Source organism: Danio aesculapii, chromosome 15 (genome assembly GCF_903798145.1).
Source record: "Danio aesculapii chromosome 15, fDanAes4.1, whole genome shotgun sequence".
NCBI classification, from domain to species: domain Eukaryota; kingdom Metazoa; phylum Chordata; class Actinopteri; order Cypriniformes; family Danionidae; genus Danio; species Danio aesculapii.
Window position 1 is genome coordinate 38,448,061 of NC_079449.1, and position 23,015 is coordinate 38,471,075.

The 23,015-nt window shown below is 35.4% G+C and overlaps 1 protein-coding gene across 2 annotated transcripts; it reads left to right on the plus strand.

The window, feature by feature from the left end:
* The first annotated feature begins 1,357 nt into the window (after positions 1 to 1,357).
* nars2 (asparaginyl-tRNA synthetase 2, mitochondrial) lies at positions 1,358 to 21,164 on the plus strand. 2 transcript variants are annotated; one of them, XM_056473714.1, is made up of 14 exons: positions 1,358 to 1,718; positions 4,831 to 4,940; positions 6,805 to 6,925; positions 7,036 to 7,176; positions 11,829 to 11,909; positions 12,019 to 12,116; positions 13,176 to 13,308; positions 15,557 to 15,655; positions 15,753 to 15,790; positions 15,980 to 16,046; positions 17,771 to 17,908; positions 18,149 to 18,246; positions 20,638 to 20,664; positions 20,999 to 21,164. In XM_056473714.1, the coding sequence occupies exons 1-14, from the start codon at positions 1,557 to 1,559 to the stop codon at positions 21,141 to 21,143; spliced, it is 1,458 nt and encodes a 485-aa protein (XP_056329689.1). In that variant the 5' UTR covers positions 1,358 to 1,556; the 3' UTR covers positions 21,144 to 21,164. The 2 variants fall into 2 exon arrangements, with proteins under 2 accessions (XP_056329689.1, XP_056329690.1); XM_056473715.1 differs by lacking the exons at positions 1,358 to 1,718; positions 4,831 to 4,940 and adding an exon at positions 5,749 to 6,252.
* Positions 21,165 to 23,015: the final 1,851 nt, after the last annotated feature.

A 23,015-nucleotide genomic window follows, 5' to 3' on the forward strand; every position in this document is an offset into this window, starting at 1 on the left:
AGGATTAACAATTTTAAAACTTTTTTTAGCAAAAAAGTCCACCTGTCAAATAATAAAATTACATGACACTGATTAAATCATTCATTCATTCATTTTTCTTTCTGCTTAGTCCCTGTATTAATCAGGGGTCGCCACAGTGCAATGAACTGCCAACTTATCCAGCACATGTTTTTAGCAGCGGATGCCCTTCCAGCTGCAACCCATCACTGGGGAACACATTTAGCTTACCCAATTGTTATAAAGCACATGTCTTTGGACTGTGGGGGAAACCAGAGCACCCGGGATAAAACCCACGCCAACACGGGGAGAACATGAAACTCCACACAGAAATGCCAGCGGACCCAGCCGAGGTTCGAACCAGACACCTTCTTGCTCCTGCTAACAGCGCTATCCACTTCCCTGATGAAATCAGCATTCAATATTTTAAAATTGTCCAATGTGATCAGTGAAATTATGTGTTTTCCTTTTGAAATTGTGGTGTTAGTTTTAAAATACTCTATTTATTAAATCTTTTTAAATTAAATATTTCCACAAAGAGAGAACACACCTTTCAGTGTTCACATATCATCAGAGAGAGAGAGAAAGTGACATCATTTGTAACATCTGTTTTTTACATAGTGGTTGGAGGTAATTTGAGCAATTAAAGGCTAAGAATTGTATAGTACAACAGAATTGATGCCAGATTTACAGACATACCTTTTTGTTAGAAAAAAGTTATTTTTAAACAATTGAATGTTATACAATTAGGATTTAGAGCTTTTATAAATAGTAAGAAAAAAAAGAATATATATATATATATATATATATATATATATATATATATATATATATATATATATATATATATATATATATATATATATATATATATATATAAAAAACTTTAATATTTTTTGTTACAAATCAAAATTTGAATTGCCAAAATAATATGTATAAAATAATATGTATTATTATTATTAATATTAATAACAATAATGCATGGTGGAAAAAATACACTCACTAATTTGGACATCAAGAAATCTTTTTTTTTTTTTTTTTTTTCAGAAAATGTTGTATTGTTATGGCATGTAACACATTTTTTAAATAACAAAATTACCACAATAATGGCTTTGAACACCGTACCTGGCTTTTTTTTAAATACAATAGAATTTCACCCAAAATAATATGTGTTCAACAGAAAACAATAGTTTAAACCAATTTGGAACAAGTGAAGGGTGAGCAAATGGTTTGTAAATGTTATTCTGTTGTGAACTATGCCTTTACATGACAATCAGTAGTTCCTGCGCATGGCAACTTTCACCAATGGGAGGCCACATGTACGTTACGTTGCTCATGACGTTCTTTCGATTCAGGAAGCGCGTGGAGAGCAGTGTGAAAGTCAAAACAGAGAAAACGAGACTAACTTTACGAGCTGTTCTAGAAACGCAGCTTTTTATCCTCATATTTTATTTGATTCCATTTAACGTTAGTGGGTGTCAACGGCACAGGCATTCAAAAGCAGAAGAAGCAGAGATAAACATTATAATCTGGTTCAGCCTCTACACTACGCTGACAGCATGTCGCTGACATTACAGCGGATTCCTGCTTTCTCCTTGTCGTTATTCTGTCGGTGTAGCTCGAAATTCCAGCACCGACTCTGTAATCGCATGATGTCCAAGAAAATGAGAGTATCTGATGCGCTTGCATGCAAAGAGACGGGCTCAAATGTTACAATACAGGTGAGAAACTACATTGTAAACGGGAATGTCAGAATTGTTAAACCCTGAATTATTAACCCCCTTGTTTATTTTTTCCCCCAATTTCTGTTTAACGGAGAGATTATTTCAACACATTTCTAAACATGATAGTTTTAATAACTCATTTCTAATAATTTATTTTCTCTTTGCCAAGATGACAGTACATAATATTTGACTAGATATTTTTCAAGACACATTTATACAGCTTAAAGTGACAATTAAAGGCTTAATTGGGTTAGGGTAATTAGGCAAGTTATTGTATAAGGATAGTTTGTTCAGTTTTTTATTAAAAACTGATTTTATTCTAGCCAAAATAAAGCAAATAAGACTTTCTCCAGAAGAAAAAATATTATCAGACTTACTGTAAAAAATTCCTTGCTCTGGTAAACATCATTTGGGAAATATTTAAAAAGAAAAAAATTCAAAACTTAAATTTAATAATTCTAATTTCAACTGTAACTTGGGGCGTTCAAATGGTACCTTTTAAAAATACATATATTATATTAACCATTGAAAACGTTTTCCTATGCATTCATCTTTTTTATTTTTGATTCTTTGAGTAATCCAAACCTAAATACTGGTGTGTAATGGAAATATCATAAGATGTATAAATAATTTGAATTTCCCCTTCAGGTTGTTTATTGTGTAAAAAGTGTAATTTACTGTCTGACTCATTGTCATCTTGAACTACAGTTTTGGTCTAAAAGTGTTTGTAATATTAGCTGGGAACATCAAATTATACATTGTTCATCTGTGATATTGTTTATCCTTCCTCATAATGTTTTAAACAAAATTGCATAATTTAAGATGCAGTGGAATTGACATTTGTGTAGTTATGATTATTATTATTAGTAGTAGTTGTAGTAGTAGTAGTATACATTTTTATTATTTAAATTAAACAAAGCAAACAAACAAAATATTGCCAACTTGATGTGCTAAAAAACTTTAACAAAAGCAAAAAAAAAAAAAAAAAAAAAGAGAATGGGGCTGCAAAATATATTGCGCAATATATTGCAAGGTGCTCACCCGCAATAGTGACATTGCAAGATATGCAATGTTAAGTCTGAATTATAGTTGAACAGGAGCCACAGAATTGTATTTAATTACTGTGTTTGTAAGGAACATACGATTTATGCAAAAAAAAAAGAAAAAAACTTTTTGGTGTGTTTCTAGTCCAAATGTCTTGATACCAAAGCAAAAACAAGATCATTGTACTTGCCCTATTGGCATATCATTTCACTTGTATTAAGGAAAAGCTTTTAATTTTTTTGAAGTTGAAAATAAAACAATATTTTTACTTGATCTAAGAAATTTGTAGATATCTGGACTATAAATGAGACAAAGTAAGAAAAGCATTTATTGTATTGTGGTTATTCAGTTTCTGTACCAGAAAAAGCCCTGAAAAACGTCAAATAGTGATATTCAAACAATTTTGTGAAACTGTATTGATGTCACAATATTTATCGCAGAAAAAAATTTAATATTGAAATATCAGAGTTTTCCAATATCATCCAGCCCTAATAGATAATAATTGTAATCACAATAATGAAAATCTAATTTAAATTAGATGGATTATGAAAACTGAAAATGTCAAATAATTTTATTTATAAAACAAATTAAACGTAAAAAAAAAATGTACATTTTTTTAACAACTATACTTCAGCGTTATTTAATAGCATTTCTTTTAAAATATAAGTTTACTATTATTACTAACAAACAAGCCCAGCCCATATAACAAAGTAATGCTATACGTTCCTTGAAAAGTAACACATTGGGCCCAGCGCAAAAAGGCGCAAGACATGTTTGCCCCGGTTTGCCCTGACGTGTTGCTATTTTCAGACCAGTGCAATCCTAATTTTCCCATTTCCAATCCATTTGCGGCACTTTGTGGACTCATGGGTGTTCCAGTCTAGAAAAGAGGTGCGTTAAGGCGCATTGTTGATGCGTTCCTATTTTGAGGAACTAAAATAGACTGCGCAATAGACGAGCTGAAAGTCTCGCTTACACATTGCTTAATACATGCAGGATGTACAGCAATACGCAAATATCTTTAAAATGTTACAAAAAAATTATTACTTTCTACATAAATATAAAAACCACTGCCTCCATGCCTTCATCTCAGGGGACATTTTTCAGTTTATTCACATCTGATTATTATTATTAGCATTATTATTTATTATATTTATACTTGTTTTATTAAAAACAAGCTCAGATTTGTTCACCTGTCGGGTTTTGCACCATATGGGGCATAAGAATAGGACGTGTGTTTTTGGACCACATTCCGTTATTATTGCTCATTTATTCTTTTGCTGGAAATTAGCACTGAATTAAAAAATAATTTTAAAACAAATCTTTGCGCTTAACAAACGAAATTATGTAGGAATGTCTTCAGTGGAGTGCGTACAACACCGTTTCCTCATCCACGAAAGAGAAAGTGAAAGTAAAGAGGCCGAATGGAGGAGGCTCATTCTTTATCCTCACGCTGCAGATGCTCTGTTTAACAGTTTTCTTACTATTGAAGCGTTCAGTTTTTCCACTTACAAAGTCCGCCATGTAAATAGCAAATGTGCCATGGCGTGACGCAACTGACTCCTAAAGAAAATGGGAGATGAGACTCAGATTGGTTTATTCTCAAAACACACCCATAACTCTTAATCCTTTTAGACCATGCGCTGCGGCGCAAGCCCTATTTTTTCGTCCTTAAAATAACAAAAGTGGATTGGACATGCCCTTAATGCTTTTGCGCTCTGGACTTTGCGCCTGGATCGTCAAAATAGAGTCCATTTAGTTTCTTTTTGAAGAAGCAAAACAAGATTGTAGTAAGTTTTGTTAACTTTCCCCAACACTGCAAATAAATAATAATAATGTGTGTGAGAGAATTGTCTGTATGGTCAAGTTATCTCTCAAACTTATCTTGTTCTGTTGTAGCATTACATTTGTGTAGCCAAAATCAGATTTTGGAATCAAGGATTTTAAAGAAAAGATTTTAGTATAGTGTATGCTATCTATTCCATTGCTAAACAGGACGTGATGTTATTGTTAATGACCACAGTTGTAGTAGCATATGCTAAAATTCTGTATGGTGTTCCTGCAGGGCTGGGTTCGATCCGTCAGGCCACAGAAAGACAATCTCTTTTTACATTTGAATGATGGAAGTTCACTGCAACCAGTACAAGTTGTTGCCAGCTCACAACTGAACACCAGGTGCTTTCTGCTCTTATGTATTCGACAGCATAATTAAGATCAAATGTATTTTAAATACAATACTGCAAAAACTGCTTTTCTTACTTATAGTTTTTGTCTTGTTTCTAGTCCAAATATCAAAAAATTCTCAAATCAAGAAGCGTTTTCTAAACAAGCAAATACTAAATGAAAATTTGCCAAAATTCAGTTTTTACATGTAAATAAGCAAATTGATCTTTTTTCAAAGTGAAATCTAGATTCTTTTGCTTACCCATTTGTCAGATTATTTAAGGAATTATTTTTATTTAAGGATTATTTTTAAGGAAAAACCTGCTTATTTTTTACTAATTATTTATGAAAACAAGATATTTTATTTTCGTAGAAAATGCTTCTTGATTCAATTATTTATTTTAGATATTTGGACTAGAATCAGAAAAGCAAGAAAAAAACTGCAGTTTCAGCAAAGTAACAGACAGAAAGACAGACAGATCCTGTTATCAGATCCAGAGCCAACATATTTTAAACATAACCATTTTAGTAACTAATTTATAAGTAATTTCTTCTGTCTTTACCATGTTGACAGCACATAATATTTTACTAGATACTAATACATCTACTAAATGCTAGTATTCAGCTTAAAGAGCAATTTAAAGGCTTAACTAGATTAAAGGGTTAGTTAACACAAAAATGAAATTAATCACTCTCCACTTGTTTTAAACCTGTTTGACTTTCTTCTGTTAAACACAAAAGAAGGTATTTTGAAGAATGTTGGAGACCTGTAACCATTGATTTCCATAGTAGGAAAAACAAATACTATGGAATTCAATGGTTGCATGTTTCCAATATTCTTCAGATACTTCCTTGTGTTCAACAGAAGAAAGAAGATTCAAACAGGTTTGTGACAAGTGGAAGATGAGAAAATGATGACAACATTTTCATGCTTGGCTGAACATTAATTTTACTTCAGCGTAGTCTCTATTTCAGAGGTCGCCACAGTGAAATGAACAGTCAACTATTTCAGCATATGTTTTAGGCAGCGGATGCCCTTAAAGCCACAACCCAGTACTGGGAAACACCCATACTAGCTCATTTACTCACACACACACACACACACACACACACACACACACACACACACACACACACACACACACACACTCATTCACTATGGCCAATTTTGTTTTACCCAAATTCACCTATAGAGCATGTCTTTGGACTGTGGGGGAAACCGGAGCATCCGTAAGAAATCAACACCAACATGGGGAGAACATGCAAACTCCACACAGAAATGCCAACTGGCCCAGCCGGGACTCAGTGACCTTCTTGCTGTGAGGTGACAGTGCTAACCACAGAGGTCGCCCTAGGTTAACTATACATGGTTAATATGAGCAAGTGGTTTGTCCTATAACCAATTGGAAATAATAATGACCTTAGGGGTATTTTGCTTTGTTTTTTTATTTATTTATTTTTATTATTTATTGTATTCCAGTTAAACTTAAAGAAGACCGTTTTCTCTAGTAGAAAAATATAATAGGAAATACTGTGAAATGCTTCCTTGATCTGTTTAACATCACTTGGAAAATATTTTGAAAAAAAATTCAAATTTCACAGGATGGCTAATAGTGTTGTGTGTATATGTGCGCACACACAGGCGCACACATTAATGTGATGGATAAAATCCAAGTCAACAACTATGACCAGCACCTTTGGAGTCCACAAAAAAACAAAACAAAAAAGAAAGCACTAACTTTTGTGGTTCCTGATGATATGTACAGATCTATTAAAAACCATCTTGTACTTGGTAAAAAGCTTTGAAAATGACAATTTAAGTGTTGAAATATATCTATGAATGTTTATTTGTGATATATCCACTTTTCTTGTCAAGAGACCTCACATTTGGCTGTGCTGTCGACATCACCGGCACTTTAGAGAAGAGCCCAAGTAAGAGGCAGAATGTGGAGTTACAAGCTCAGAGTATTAAAGTGGTTGGAGAATGTAATCCATTGGTGAGTTTTGACATCAAAATTAATCAATCAGATAAAATTGATAGAAAGAGATTAGCAAAACATCTTGATTAGGTCATGCTAAATATATGAAGCCATAATGTCTGCTGCAGGACTTTCCATTTAAGATCAAGGAGCGTCATCCTCTGGAGTATATAAGGCAGTTTCCTCACCTCAGATGCAGAACTAATGCCTTCAGCTCCATGCTCAGGATACGCAGTGAAGCTACAGCCGCGATCCAGTCATTCTTCAGGGTAAAAACTGACTAAACGCACACGCTCACACAACCTTAGCCTCTCTCACCATAAAACATATTTTGTTACAATGTGATATATTAAAGGAGCTATTATGCAAAAATTACTTTTATAAGAGGTTTATGTGTGACAACAGTCTGAATATAACTAGCTTCTAATGGTAAGAAGTTATTATTATTATTTTTGTAATCATATTTGATAAAAACAGTCTGCAGAAAAATGATTGACATTCTCCCTTTGTATGTCATCAGAGGGGGAAAGCCCTGCCCATTAGGGACATCTCTGCCTTATTAGCATAGGACATTAGCCTTGTTTTTATACTGCCACTATGCTGACACATACGCATTGGGCATTCATAGCTCCACCTTCTTTTGAAAAGAGGGCTGGCAGCATAATCTCATTTGAATTTAAAGTGAGTCACCAAAATGGCACAATTAGGATCAAAGCCTAAAGGGGGCAGTTTCAAAAAGTTATAAATCATTATTTATGGGATATTTTGAGCTGAAACTTTACATACACACTCTAGGGCAGGGATGTCAAACTCAATTCCTGCAAGGCCGCAGCCCTGCACAGTTTAGTTCCAACCCTAATTTAACACAGCTGATTAAACTAATTGAGTCTTTCAGTCTTGTTTAAAACCTACAGGTTAGTGTGTTGAAGCAGGGCTGGAACTGAACTGTGCAGGGCTACGGCCCTCCAGGAATTGAGTTTGACATCCATGCTCGAGGGACATCAGAGACTTATTTTACATCTTGTAAAAAGGGGTATAATAGGTTCCCTTTAAAGACTACTAGACACGGATATAAAACTGAGGGTACATTAATGCAAGTTTTTAAAAATGTCCCTCCTGGAAAAATTAAAAGGGATTTGATGTATATCGAAGTGCTAAATCATATTTAATGTTTTATTGTACATTGTGAAGTGTTGTTTGTATTGTCTCATTATTGTGTGAAGTTATTAGTATTAGTGGTGTTATAGATCACAGATCTCACGGTTCAGATTACATTATGGTTTTTTAGTCACGGATCGGACCATTTTTTGGATCAACCTAAAAGGGGAGGAGGCGAATGTAATTTGCTTTCCATTTATTACAAAAACAATACTGCAAGAAACTTTTAGTTTTAACAAACAGAACTTAGAACCTGCAATTTTGTTAAAAATGAAGAAATAATCAGCTCAATAAAAACTTATTGTAAAATATTTATTATTCAGTGGAATATTTATGAAGCCTGGTTGTTGCCACTTGTTGGTTAAATAATGTAATTGCTACCTAAAACTTTCATTTTTAGTTAAATGCATATGATGGTGTTTTTTATCTTTACCATAAACATCAGTGGTTATACCTAAACTATAAACTGCTAACCCAGTACTTCTGTGTTATTTGACTGTTTGTAAACTAAAGACTGAATCTCTTTTTTGATTTTAGCATTTTTCAAACACAGATTTGAATGCAGTGATTTGGAGGATTAATAAACATGCAAATCCCTATTATTTATAATTCGTTGTGTGAGTGTTGAGATCCTGATCTTTTAATGATTAATTGTGCAGCTTACACTGAATGCATTAATGCAGGCTAAACAAGTAGTGACAGAAAGCACCTTAAAAAATCTAAGAAACCCACCACATCCCGGATAACCTACCACGACTTCCATTATCAATATATTTTACAGGAAAGCCTAAATGCTTTCATACAGTGCATCCGGAAAGTATTCATAGTGCTTCACTTTTCCCACATTTATGTTACAGCCTTATTCCAAAATGGATTAAATTCATTTATTTCCTCAAAATTCTACACACAATACCCCATAATGGCAATGTGAAAAAAAAGATTTTTTGAAATTGTTGCAAATTTATTCAAAATAAAAAAACCTGAAAAATCACATGTACATAAGTATTCACAGCCTTTGCTCAATACTATGTTGATGCACCTTTGGCAGCAATTACAACCTCAAGTCTTTTTGAATATGATGCCAAAAGCTTGACACACCTGTCTCTGGGAATTTATGCCCATTCCTCTTTGCAGTACCTCTCAAGCTCTCTCAGGTTCGATGGAAACAACGGTGTACAGCCATTTTCTTATCTCTTCAGAAATGTTTAATAGGATTTAGGTCTGGGCTCTTGCTGGGCCACTAAAGGATATTCACAGAGTTGTTGTGAAGCTTCATTGATCACTCCATTGGTATTTTGGTGGTGTGCTTTGGGTCATTGTCCGGCTGGAAGATGAACTGTCACCCCCAGTCTGAGGTCAAGAACACTCTGAAGAAGGTTTTCATTCAGGATGTCTCTGTACATTACTGCATTCATCTTTTCCTTTATCCTGACTAGTCGTCCAGTTCCTGTTGCTGAAAAACATCCCCACAGCATGATGCTAGGGGTGGTATACAGGGATGGTATTAGCCTGGTGATGAGCGGTGCCTGATTTTCTACATGTGTAACGCCTGGCATTCACTCCAAAGAGTTCAATTTTAGTCTCATCAGACCAGAGAATTTTGTTTCTTATGGTCTGAGAGATGCCTTTTGGTAAATTCCATGCGGGGAGTGGCTTCCGTTTGGCCACTCTACCATACAGGCGTGATTATTAGATTGCAGGAAGAGTCCTGGTGGTTCCAAACATCTTGCACCTACGAATGATGGAGGCCACTGTGCTCATTGGAACTTTCAGAGCAGCAGAAATTTTTTTGTAACCTTCCCCAGCCTTGTGCCTCAAGACAATCCTGTCTCGGAGGTTTACAGACAGTTCCTTTGTCTTCATGCTTGGTTTGTGCTTTGACATGCCCTGTCAACCCTGGGACCTTATATAGACAGGTGTATGCTTTTTCAAATCATGTCCAATGAACTGAATTTACCACAGGTGAACTCCAATTAAGCTGCTGAAACATCTCTAGAATGAACAGTGGAAACAGAATGCCAAAGGCTGTGAATACTTATGGACATGTGATTTTTCAGGTTTTTTATTTTTAATAAATTTTAATAAATTTAAAGATTTAAAAAAAAAATGTCATTATGGGGTATTGTGTGTAGAATTTTGAGGAAATAAATTAACGTAATCCATTTTGTAATAAGCCTGTAACAAAAAAAAAGTGAAAAAAGTGAATCACTATGAATACTTTCCGGATGCATTGTATATGTGATTTGAATGACGCTAGAGGTGATCTCTCTGTAATCGTTACAAATTTAGTAAAGTTAAAAAAGTATTAATCTGCGGATCATATGTTTTCTGAACCGTGGGGTTGTGATCTGTATGAATCACAGATGAACTGTGATCTGTTAGACCCCTAATTGGTATGTAATGTACTTATCTATATAGATCTTGTCCAAAAAATATATATAAGTTGCTAGTGGGGCAATAAATAAACAAAGAAATATGTACAGCCGTAGCATTGTGGGTCAGTAAGACTCTTATAGATTGTACTTAAATAATATATAAATATTACATAATAATTCATGATGTGATGAACATGCTTGGGGAGTAATGGAATACATGTAACGGTTTTGTATCAGGATACAAAAATCTGCTAAATTAAAAACTGCAATTTGTTTAAATTACATCAGAAAACGGAGTAATCGGATTAGTTACATAAAAAAAGGAGGGGAATACTATCAGGAATACAACCGTATACACATTTTACAATTTTGCTGGTTCCTTTTTATATAAGACTTAAAAGAATCCAAAAGTAATCAGATTACATTTATTTGATATTGTAGTGCTTGGATTAAGTTACTGAATACTTTTTTTAATTAAATAATTTGTAACTATCATAAATTTATATATATATAAAAAAAAATATATGTGTGTATATATATATATATATATATGTATGTTTTTAGCTTATGTAATTTTAATGCCAGTTGCACTAATGAACACCAAATGTGGACGATCACCAGATTACACCAACATTTACAACAAATGCCTAAGGCATTGCAATGGATAAATCAATGTATACAACCACTAAAATCAATGGAAAGCACTACTAAATAAAGGAAGAAGCTGTTATTATTTCGAAAATAGACATACAAGACAATATTGAAAAAGGAAAACCAATTTGTGATTTTTAATTGGATTGTAATAATCATTTGAAAAAGCATTTTAATAGCATGTTCATTTGTAAATGATTCCAGACATAGTTTTCATTCAGAACATGTATTTATGGACATTTTGAAAAGGTTTCTCTTGCAATAACATTGGAATTTTTGGAATTAAGTTGAAAAAAGTCTATGATTGGTAATATTGTTGGTTATTTATTTGTATAATGTATATTTGACATGTCTATTTCTGTATGCTGATTATTAAATATGTTGATAGGTCTTTGAATGATTGAAATTACCTTTTTTGTATTTATTATCTATTTCATAGATAAATCAGAATACAGCATGTCATAATTCCATATAATGACAAAAACAGACATTTAAAGGGGTATCTTCTCTAAATCTTTCATTTTTGTCCCCCAAAAAACTTCACACATTCTATTATACAGAAAAAAATAAAGCTGTATTACACTTATAAGTGCTCATAAGTGCTTGAACCCCTATTTTCATCTTTGAGTCATATAACATATAATTTACAAGTGCAAATTAATAACAAAGGTATCGAGTTCCTACACCATCTGTATGTGAATGCCTGTCCTGAATATTGATTGTGTTAATTGTCACAGGATCACGGTTATGTGCAGATTCACACACCAGTCATCACCTCAAATGACTGTGAAGGAGCTGGAGAGCTTTTCCAGGTTGAGGTGCATATCTGATTAACATCATTACCATCTTCTTTTTGAGGGAAATTTACAAAACAAAATGATATAGTGCATTTATGCTTTTGCTGATCACTCTATGTGTTTTCTGAAGCCTACAGGTGATAAAAAAGACTCAGATGACCCACATTTCTTCTCTGTGCCAGCTTATCTAACAGTCTCAGGACAGCTGCATCTGGAGGTGATGGCAGGGTAAAGACTTCAGACTTCTCAATCATCACATTCTTATTAAAAGCTTAATTACCTGGGCTGTCAATAGATTAGGTACTTTATTAATTATAATTCACAATTCCATAATGGCATTGGCTGGGAAAATGTGGCTTTTATAGTGCAACAGTAAGCAAAAAATTGCAGACAATTGAGTATTTGCATAGCGAATTATATGCATCCTTGCTGGTTTTAGTTTTGCTTTAACAAATTTATTATGGTCAAGGATTTGAGTTGTAGATAACACTAAATGAGTTATAAATTTACATCTATATAAAAAAGCAATAACTATATAGCGCACAATAATTTAACCACAATAATTCATTCAATAATATGATGTAGCCAATAGAGTAGAATAACCTTCTGTGGTCAATTTCATTATCAAGTCATCTTGGGAATGACAGATACAAGTCCTGCACAGTGGCCAGAGGGATTTTGAGCAGTTCTTCTTGCAGAATAGTGGCCAGATCGCTATGTGATGCTGGTGGAGGAAAATGTTTTCTGACTTGCTCCTCCAAAACACCCCAAAATGGCTCAATAATATTTAGATCTGGTGACTGTGCAGGCCATGGGAGAACTTCACCTTCATGCTCATCAAGCTACTTTGTCACCAGTCTTGCTGTGTGTATTGGTGCGTTATCATCCTGATACACAGCACCACCTTCAGAAGACAATATTTGACCATTGGTGTACATGGGCCTCCAGAATGGTTCGGTAGTCCTTGGCAGTTATGCGCCCATCTAGCACAAGTATTTGGCTTAGGGAGTGCCATGATATTGCAGCCCAAACTATCACTGATTTACACCCATGCTTCATTCTGAGCATGCAACAGTCCAAGTGGCACACTTGCTTGGGGGTATTTAATCTTAAGTAATCAAAACAAAAGCATTCTAGATCACCTTAACTATTATTTTGAGTTACAAACCCTTAGAAGCATGTACACTAGAATGAACGTATTTATTATAGAGCTGTAACTTATATAAGAGTCCTTTGCTAATGCTGAATGCTAATCTATGCTGTGTATGGTATTTTTGTCTGTTGCAGTGCTTTTTCAGCCGTGTACACATTTGGACCTACGTTCAGAGCAGAGAACTCTCAAAGCAGGAGACACTTGGCCGAGTTTTATATGGTAGAGGCAGAGATCGCCTTCACAGAGTCACTAGATGACCTCATGAAGGTAAAACACACAAAATTAATGAAATGTAGAATTAAAGACAACTGATGTCGACTTTATAGTCCCCGTATTCTATGGTCTGTTAAAATTCTTGATTCTGATTGGCTGGAAAGTTTACCGCATAGATATCGTTCAGTTTTGATGACATTCATTCATTAATTTTCTTTTCGGCTTAGTCCCTTTATTAATCCAGGGTCGCCACAGTGGAATGAACTGCCAACTTATCCAGCACATGTTTTACGCAGCGGATGCCCTTCCAGCTGCAACCTATCACTGGGAAACATCCATACACATTCATTTACACGTGTACACTAAGGACAATTTGGCCTAAACCCAATTCACCTATGCCACATGTCTTTGGACTTTTGGGAGAAACAGGAGCATTCTGTCTGGTTGTGACTAATTCAAAGTAGTGTTGTCACAATAATGGAATTCGGTACCAATTGATACTGGAATTTAGAAAAACGTCCGTTTCCCGCTAACATTTGAGCGCGTTCCTAAACACCACTGATTTGCCATTGTGTTTATGTGCTCAACTGAAATTACTGTGACTGGCCACGAAATGTCATCAGTTCACTGAACTCACCACTGTTTACTTAGTGTAAACACAGGTACAGGGACACTGGAGCGTTTTAAAGCGATCATACGAGTTTACATACGCGCAATCCGCTTTAAAATTCATACTGTGGTTTTGAGTCACAGTTCAATTTCAAACAGTTTATTTTCAAGATCTGAGGTGAACTATCTGCTGCTGCTTTCAGTAGTTTGGCAATAAATGTCATGTAACGCGACATTCAAACTCGCATTGTAAGCATATATCACTGAATAAAGCACATGAGGTGTACCTGAAGTGATCATTGTCAGTTTATTGTTGTTTAGCTGCAAGAAATAGAAGCCGTATCTAAAATGTAAATTTCAGGTGTTTTTATGACAAAGACTATATGGAAAATATTCCTTCTATCACCGGCCCTTGCTTTTAGAACATGACTTATATAAGCCTTTAGGCGCGCACTTCTGTTGATGTCATTAGTCTGACAACCTGTGCTTGCATTTGCTTTGAACTAGGTGTGCAATACATAGTTCAATCACTGGGTGTCAAACTTACATACTGCACCTTTAAATAAAAGTGAAACCATCAACAAAAGCCCGACATCTTTGATGTTTATAAATACAAGCACAGCCGTTTAGAGGTCATTTCTGGTCAGTAATGTCAGAATTTACTGGTGTTTTGGAATGGATTTGTGAATGGTCTTTTCCGGAAAAATTGTGTGAACCGCTTTTTAAAACTTACCGGTAAGGTCGTGCCAGAAATTTGACTACATGAACCAAATGCTCGGGCATAATTTGCACTCACAATTCATGTGCACTGAGCCTAGCATAATCGCACTCTGCCCCCCTCTTCCAACTTGACCACGGCCGGTGTTCTGTCGATTTGTCCTACCTTGTCAGATTGTCCTACCTCCCATTCAAAAAGTAGGTAGCACATTTTGATGACGCAATATGCTACTCATCAGATTTTGCTACCAGTGTAAATTTTAATGTGGACTAGTGTGATATGAAGCTGTACCATCACCCTAACCTACCTAATACATAACCCCAACCTCAGAACCATTCAAATACAGTGTTGGTAGCATAATCTGATTGGTAGGATAAAATATCAGGACAACGGCCAAACTGACTGCATCCGAGCACAATACAGAGCACTCACGCTGGAATTAGGGGCTCAAGCTTGGGCACAGTTCGGACAAGCTTTTGAAAATTGAGGCGTAGCTATCCACACTCGCTTTCTAATTGGTCTTCAAAACTATTGTGGATCGTTCCCTGATTTGTCAAGTCCCTCTCATATGACCATTACGCAAGGGGTAGACCTCAAGTACAGATGTACTTGTGCGCATACTCTGAGCATCGCATATGATGCACTTTATGCTGTAAAGTGTGGACTAAGATCAATTTTCTGAAATGCAGTAAAAACACCAATGTGGTTTAGAAGCATTTTTATTCTATAACACCATTTAAAACACAAAAATGCACTCGTATCAAGGGTCAATGACATTATGCAGACTACTTACAAACCTGAACTCATATCATGAGTCGAGACCTTCCTTTTCTGTTTGTTTACATACCTTTTACATTCACAATCATCTTAATTACAATCTATGTGACAAAAAACACACAAGGGGGCACTTAAGTTGGATTGATCGTCAACAAGTCATACTTTATGTTCATCTTAAAGCTTGTTTCTCATTTCCAGGTAATGGAGGACTTATTCAAGGCTGCCACAGAGCATGTGTTGTCAAACTGCACCGAGGATGTGGAGTTATTTCACAAATATGTGGCACCAGGACATCGGGTATGACGAAGAAATCTCTATGCTACAGCTTTTAGAAGAGCATTGAGAGTTTGTGCAAAACAAATGGTGGTAATAATAAACCCCTTTTCATCCCCAGGAGCAAGTGGATCTCATGTTGAACAGAAAATTTAATGTGTACGTATTTTTCAATTTTGTCTTCATTCCCCAGTTTTATACTTTTCAGAGTAGGCACTGCAAAAACACTACATTATTTTATTACATCTAAAATATGCTGAATATAAGCCTATTGTTTCAAATAATATGAGTGAGCGTAACTGTCATTGCTCTTGTAAATCTAAATTGAGTTCTATTTGCTATCTCCAGCATTTCTTACACCGAGGCGATAGACATTCTCAAGAGCAGCTCACAGAACTTCACATTCAGCCCCGAGGCAAGTACTGTACAGCATTAGTTGTGTACACTGAAATTTACATAGCAGCTTATCCAATGTAATGCATTATGATAATAGAATGATGAATTGTGATTGAACATTTAATTGACTGTTTTGCTCATATATTTCTTTTTTATTTTCTCCCCTTTTTAATAATTGTCTTAAATAAATAATAATAATAATACTTGATAAAGTATTTAATAGGACCATATGTTTTTTATTCTTATATATAATAAAATTTCTAAATATTAATTAAACAATACACAAAAAATTATACACACACACACACACACACACAATGCGTAAATAAATATTTGTTTTAATTATTAGCCCTCCTTTGAAGTTCAAATATAAAAAATATTTTTCAAATATTTTTTATGAACTTTTAACAGAGCAAGTACTTTTCACAGTATTTGTTATTTATTACTGTTGAGAAAGTCTTAAGCCTTTAATTTGGCTGCAATAAAATTTTATGACTTTTTACTTATGTTTACTTATGTATTTTTACTGTCTTGCAAAAAAACTGATAAAATAATATACACTTACCAATCATTTCATTAGGTACAATTTACTAGTACCGGGTTGGACCCCTTTTTGCCTTCAGAACTGCCTTAGATTTGTTCGCAGATTTGTCATGATCCATGATGCGAATCTCCCGTTCCACCGCATCCCAAAGGTGCTCTATTGGATTGAAATCTGGTGACTGTGGAGGCCATTTGAGTACAGTGAACTCATTGTCATGTTCAAGAAACCAGTCTGAGAAGATTGGCACTTTGACATGGCCCGTCATCCTGCTGGAAGTAGCCATCAGAAGATGGGTACACTGTGGTCATAAAGGGATAGACATGGTCAGCAACAATTCTCAGGTTGGCTGTGGCGTTGACACAATTCTCAATTGGTGTTAATGGGCCCAAAGTGTGCCAAGAAAATATCCCTCACACCACCACTACCACCAGCCTGAACCGTTAATACAAGGCAGGATGGATTAATGCTTTCATATTGTTGACACCAAATTCTGACACTACCATTCCGAATGTTGCAGCAGAAATTGAGACTCATAAAACCAGGCAACGTTTTTCCAATCTTCTATTGTCCAATTTTGTTGAGCCTGTGTGAATTGTAACCTCAGTTTTGTGTTCTTAGCTGACAGAAGTGGCACCCGGTGTGATCTTCTGCTGCTGTAGCCTATCCACTTCAAGGTTTGATGTGTTGTGTATTCAGAGATGCTCTTCTGCATACTTCGGTTGTAATGAGTGGTTATTTGAGTTACTGTTGCCTTTCTATCACCTCCAACCAGTCTAGCCATTCTCCTCTGACCTCTGGCAGCAGAATTGCTGCTCACTGGATATTTTTGCTTTTTCGGACCATTCTCTGTAAACCCTAGAAATGGTTGTGCATGAAAATCCCAATAGATCACCAGTTTCTGAAATACTCAGACCAGCCTGTCTGGCACCAACAACCATGCCACATTCAAAGTCACTTAAATCACCTTTCTTCCCCATTATGATGCTCGGTTTGAACTGCAGCAGATTGTCTTGACCATGCTAAAATGCATTGAACTGCTGCCATGTGATTGGCTGATAAGAAATTTGCGTTAACAAGCAGTTGGACAGGTGTACCTATTAAAGTGGCCGGTGAGTGTATACTGAGTGTATATCCTAGTTCACAAAGCCTCGGTTCTGCCTTTCTTTAACAGTATCTTCTCTTTCTTTGCTTTGCATTAGTGGGGCTGTGATCTTCAAACAGAACATGAGAAATTCCTTGTGAAACACTGCGGAAACACCCCTGTGTTTATCGTTAACTATCCCTACGAGTTAAAGCCGTTCTATGCCAGAGACAACCAGGACCAGCCCAGACATACTGTAAGAATGAGCTCTTTTCAGCAACAAACTTTTAATAGTTAATGAGCATTCATGCCATGTCATATTTCAGGCAATCGGGGAAAATGAACACTTGCATGATAAAACATCAGTTGTCGTTTTTAAATTATAATGATTATGACATTTCATGAATGCAGAATACTGAGGTATGTTTATCTTAATTTTCCTCACCCCATGTGCCGCTTTAGATTTCTTTCAGTTTGTTTTTGTATTTTTGGACAGGCAGCTGCTGTAGACCTCTTGGTTCCTGGTGTCGGGGAGCTTTGTGGTGGATCTCTGAGAGAGGAGAGACTTCAACTTTTGACACAAAGACTATCACAGTAAAACTTTTTTTTTTCTTTTTTAAAATAGGAATAATTATTAAAAACTTGCAAGTGATATTCAAAAGTTTTGAGGCCTAAATATATCGTATATGCACAGGTAAATTTTATATTGGCACATTTATCACTGATTAATAATGATACAATTTTTTATTTATTATTTAAAAAGAGACAAATGTGCAAATGTGAAATGTGAGGTTTTCCAGATGGTGCACATGTTTTATTACTACAAAATAAAACAAAAGATGTCACTATAATGCCCTTCAATTTTAAGATGAGCACAAATAATGCCCCTGCAAAAAGAATTAAAAAAAAGTCAGTTTGTGGTCTTACGTTTAGATTTCATGCATTGCATCATTGTTTTGCTGAACCTTATAGCCAGTCACACACAAGCTTATGAGCACGGTAGACAGTCAGAGATTATTCACCACTAAACTTGATGTACAGTTTTAAACATATTTTGAAATTTGACTGAAACATTGGTTAAATTAATTTAATTAAATTGATGTATTTGATAAAGATGATGACAACACAGTTGCATTTAAAGGTGCTTTGACTCTTCTGAAGCATAAAAATACCATAATTTGTTTGCAGAAATATAAGAATCATGCTCAGTGAACATACTTGTTTATCTGAAAAACAATGCTAAAGTAAGTTATACTCCTTTAAAATATGCATTCCATGCTGGAATGTTTGTCCTTGTTTTGGTATCTATAACCCACCCACTGCCTGATTAGCGTTGCCTTGGAAGAAAATGTACCAAATCAGTCTTGAAGGCTTCTTCAATGTATGCAGCCACAGCTGAAAATGTGTCCTCTGCGAGATTACATGGTTTTTAATCAGCAAATAATATAAAATTACAAACGTAAATAGGCATGGGACGAAACCTCAATCTTTAAAAAAAGAAAAAAAAAGAAATATATGGTTTTCAAAGGGGAAAAAAGTTTTTGCTTTTTACCCAGACATTAAAAAGAAAATATTTTAGAGCAGTAATCAAGGATATCATACCGTCAGAATCTTATACTGGCCCATGCCTAAACGTAAACATTAGCTGAGTAGCATACATTGTAATTCCATGTCCTAACAACAAAAACGTGACAAGATTCCAGTGACAAGCAATTTGAGTGTCTACACCAGATGCAACATGAGAGAAACATCTAAAATACAGCCTTTCAGAAGCACAGAATAGTGCACTGACTGCATTTCAACTAAGTGGTAATGTTTAGAATCTAATTAATACGTATTAAACTTTTTAAAAGGCACCTATGATGAAAAATCTACTTTTCAAGCTGTTTAGACAGACATCTGTGTAGGTATAGTGACCGTTATATTGGAGCAATATAAACACTTGACTTGAGCACCGAACTCGCTCTAAAAGTCCCAGAAGTCATTGCGACTAAAGGTGGGAAGAGCAGCATTTTATATAGATTATTAAAGTTCAGAGATATAAGTTATTTCTTTTGTCTCAGGAGTTTCCCTTAAATGAAACGGTGAATATAAACATTACCATGAAAATCAAAATAAATGAATGAACACATTAAGGGTGTTTGTTTGAAATTCGTATTAAAATTTGTTTTAATTATATTGTGCAACATATATTTGTAAGGTCCTTATGCAGTGTATATATTTTGAAAAGGGGAAAAACAATAAATCGTTGTATGAATGCTGTAATGTTTAAATAATTTTCCATTTAAAAAATGAAGATCATGTGACCATCAGGAAGAAGGCAGCATCTCATTTCTCACAGGACGCGTTCTCTGTTCTCGCAATCTCCCGAGTTTGTTCTTCCGAGGTGACCTGGCAAGACCGGTCTCCACAAGAACGCGAGTCCGTTCTCTGCGTTCTTGGAATTGAGAAACAGCCCATATATGGTTTGCCTAGATCGTGTGTGCTATACTGTGTGTGTGCCTGAAACGTGTGTGGGTCTGCAGCTGAATATATCTCAAAATGGCATTCAAACTCACATTAGTAGAATTTAACACTGAAAAAAGCACATGATCAGTACCTAAGGGGATAGTTTTCAGAATTTTTAGCTGTTGTTCAGTCGTGAGAAATAGAAACTGTTTCTAAAATAGAAATTTCAGATGATGATTTGGACAAAACTCCTTTAACATGGAAAAGATTATTTTCATCACATATTGTCATGTGTAGTTACAGTGTAGGCTCGAAAATCATGCATGCTTGCTCACGTTACTCACATAGATGTTGTAAATCTGGCAACCTGCGTTTAGTCAGAGGAGGGGCTCAGATGAAATAGCGTTTTGAGTTTGAGCTGTAATATCTAGTTCAACCACTGGGTGTCAGTGTTGCCTACTGCACCTTTAATAATGAAGGCAATTGTCCCTTAAAATTAATTTCTGACCCTGTTGTCATGTTTGCCTCATTTCACAGGGCTGGATTGGAGGACACATATACATGGTAGGTTGATTTTTACAAATTCCAAATTGTGTTTTTAATCCCGAGTGATTTTTGAAAGGTTATGCATACAGACTGCAGCGGGGTCAAAATAATACCATTTTAAACAGATCCACAAAAATGACTAAAAATGCTGTATTCTGCATGCCACCTCAGTAGGTGGCGATGTCACTTTGTAAAAAATTTCTTTGTTCCTTATTATTATATTGCTTTCTTTTCTTCTTAACTTTAACTGAAGTGTAAAGTAAGTTGACATTTTTAGGCCCCCAAAACACTGTTGTTTTCAGTTATTAGTTAAAAATGCTGTCGTTTAATGAGTGTAATTTTTGACTGACAGGTATCTGCAGCTGAGAGAGTTTGGCTCGGTCCCTCACGGTGGTTTTGGGATGGGCTTTGAGAGGTACCTGCAATGCATTCTGGGACTCAACAATATCAAAGATGCGATTCCATTTGCAAGGTTCTCGCACTCCTGCCAGCTTTGATAAAGTGTTATAAAATGAAAACGATGATTTGAATGTGCTTTGTTATTTTTTTTATTTCTGATGCCATTTTGCAGCATGTTCCACATTTTAAATATGTCCTTTGTCTGACAGCCATTTCAGGTCTTTAAGGCCCAATCCCAATACCATTTTATATCCCTACATCTTACCCTTGGCCTTTGAAGCATAGTATGAAGGGGTAGGGATGAAAATATTCCCCCTAAAAAAAATGCAACGCCACTAAGCTCATACGTCACACGATATGTTGTCTGAGGAGTTATTCCATAAGGCGCAAACAGTGTAATGCGTTTACTCACTCGCAGAGTTGTTTTGCACTGTATTTAAACTTTTTATTTTATTTTGGAAAATGTTCATTTATAGCTGGAAAACATATGAGCCTCCATATTTCCTCAGGCAATTATGTTATGACTGATGAATCATATTGCAAGAAGCCTGAACTGTATTGTGTATTTACACAGGGCTCATAAATAAGAAGGTAACTACACGAAAACATGAACGCTTTACCAGACATGCTGCAAAAAAACTCATTCATTGTCACTAGGCTCTTCTGTCAAGGTATTATGTGAAGTCAACAGGTATTAGAATTTAAGGTATTTTAAATATACTGTCATGGAGAGGTTAATATAAGGTACTATCCCTTGTAAAATGTAGCAATTTAGTTTCTTTAAAGAGCATAATTGAAAAGTATTAACAGCTTTATGAATGTAATGAAAGCAAATTCTTGTTTGTAGTAAAAATCCTTAATGACAAAGTATACATTTGTGGGTCTGTTTGCTCACTTGGGCAGCCATATTGTTGTATTGAAGGACATTTCTCATACCTCTTCTTTTGTAGTGGGGTCCCGAAAAATCTTTATTGGAAGGGCTATCTGGCACTGGCATCTCCAAAAAACATTCTACATTGACTTTTGTTCACCCCAAAATTCTGTCATTTACTCATGAGAAGATAATCTGGAAAATGCTGCTCACTGGCAGCCATTAACTTCTAGAGTAATTTTTTTGCCTACTATGGAAGTTGATGGGTTGATCCCAGCGATTAATGTAGAACAACTACTTCCTAAACAGAAGATAAAATACGCTTCTAGTATTCAATATTTGTTAAAAAGGTAATGACATTTAAAGATTTTACACATGGATCAAGTGTGTAATGGCCACTGTTGCAGTTTCACGTCTTCATTTTCACTGAACATGTGAAACAGATCAGTAGATTGCACAAGTCAAATATGAGTATATTACCTAAATTAGATTTCATTTACAAAAGCAATACATTTTGGTATAATAAGAGCAAACAAAAAGTACACATACAATGATAAACAAAATTAATGATATTAATAAGCATTATCAAAGTCTTACCTTGACCAAATTTGCCTTGTCTGCTGTAATAAAACAATACTTGTTTTTTCCATCAAGAGAAGAAGCACATAACTCAGCACAGAGAGTATAGGAAGCGAGATATACAGCAAGAGGACAGGCAATTCTGGGTTTCCAATCTGAGAACAAAGCTGTTTGACTTGAGGCTCTACATCTGGAGTCACCAACGATGTTCCTGGAGCGTTAACTTCCTGCAGAATTTCACCCAAATAGGTATTCGCTGCAGCCCAGAGACCTCCAAGTCAGAGGGATTACACCACATATAAGCTGCGGGCACACTGGGCTTTGTGTGTGCGAAATTCTGTCGTACGGCGCTGCGAAAAGAGGCGGGATTAAACAAGATGATTAGACATTAAAAAAAGCGAGCGATTGGTCCATGTTTTAATTTACTGTCCACAGAGGTCACGTTTTGATCCTCGATTGGTCTCACACAGTCAAGTGATGCTATTCCGCAGGTCAGAGTTCAGCAAGCTTGAACTTTGCA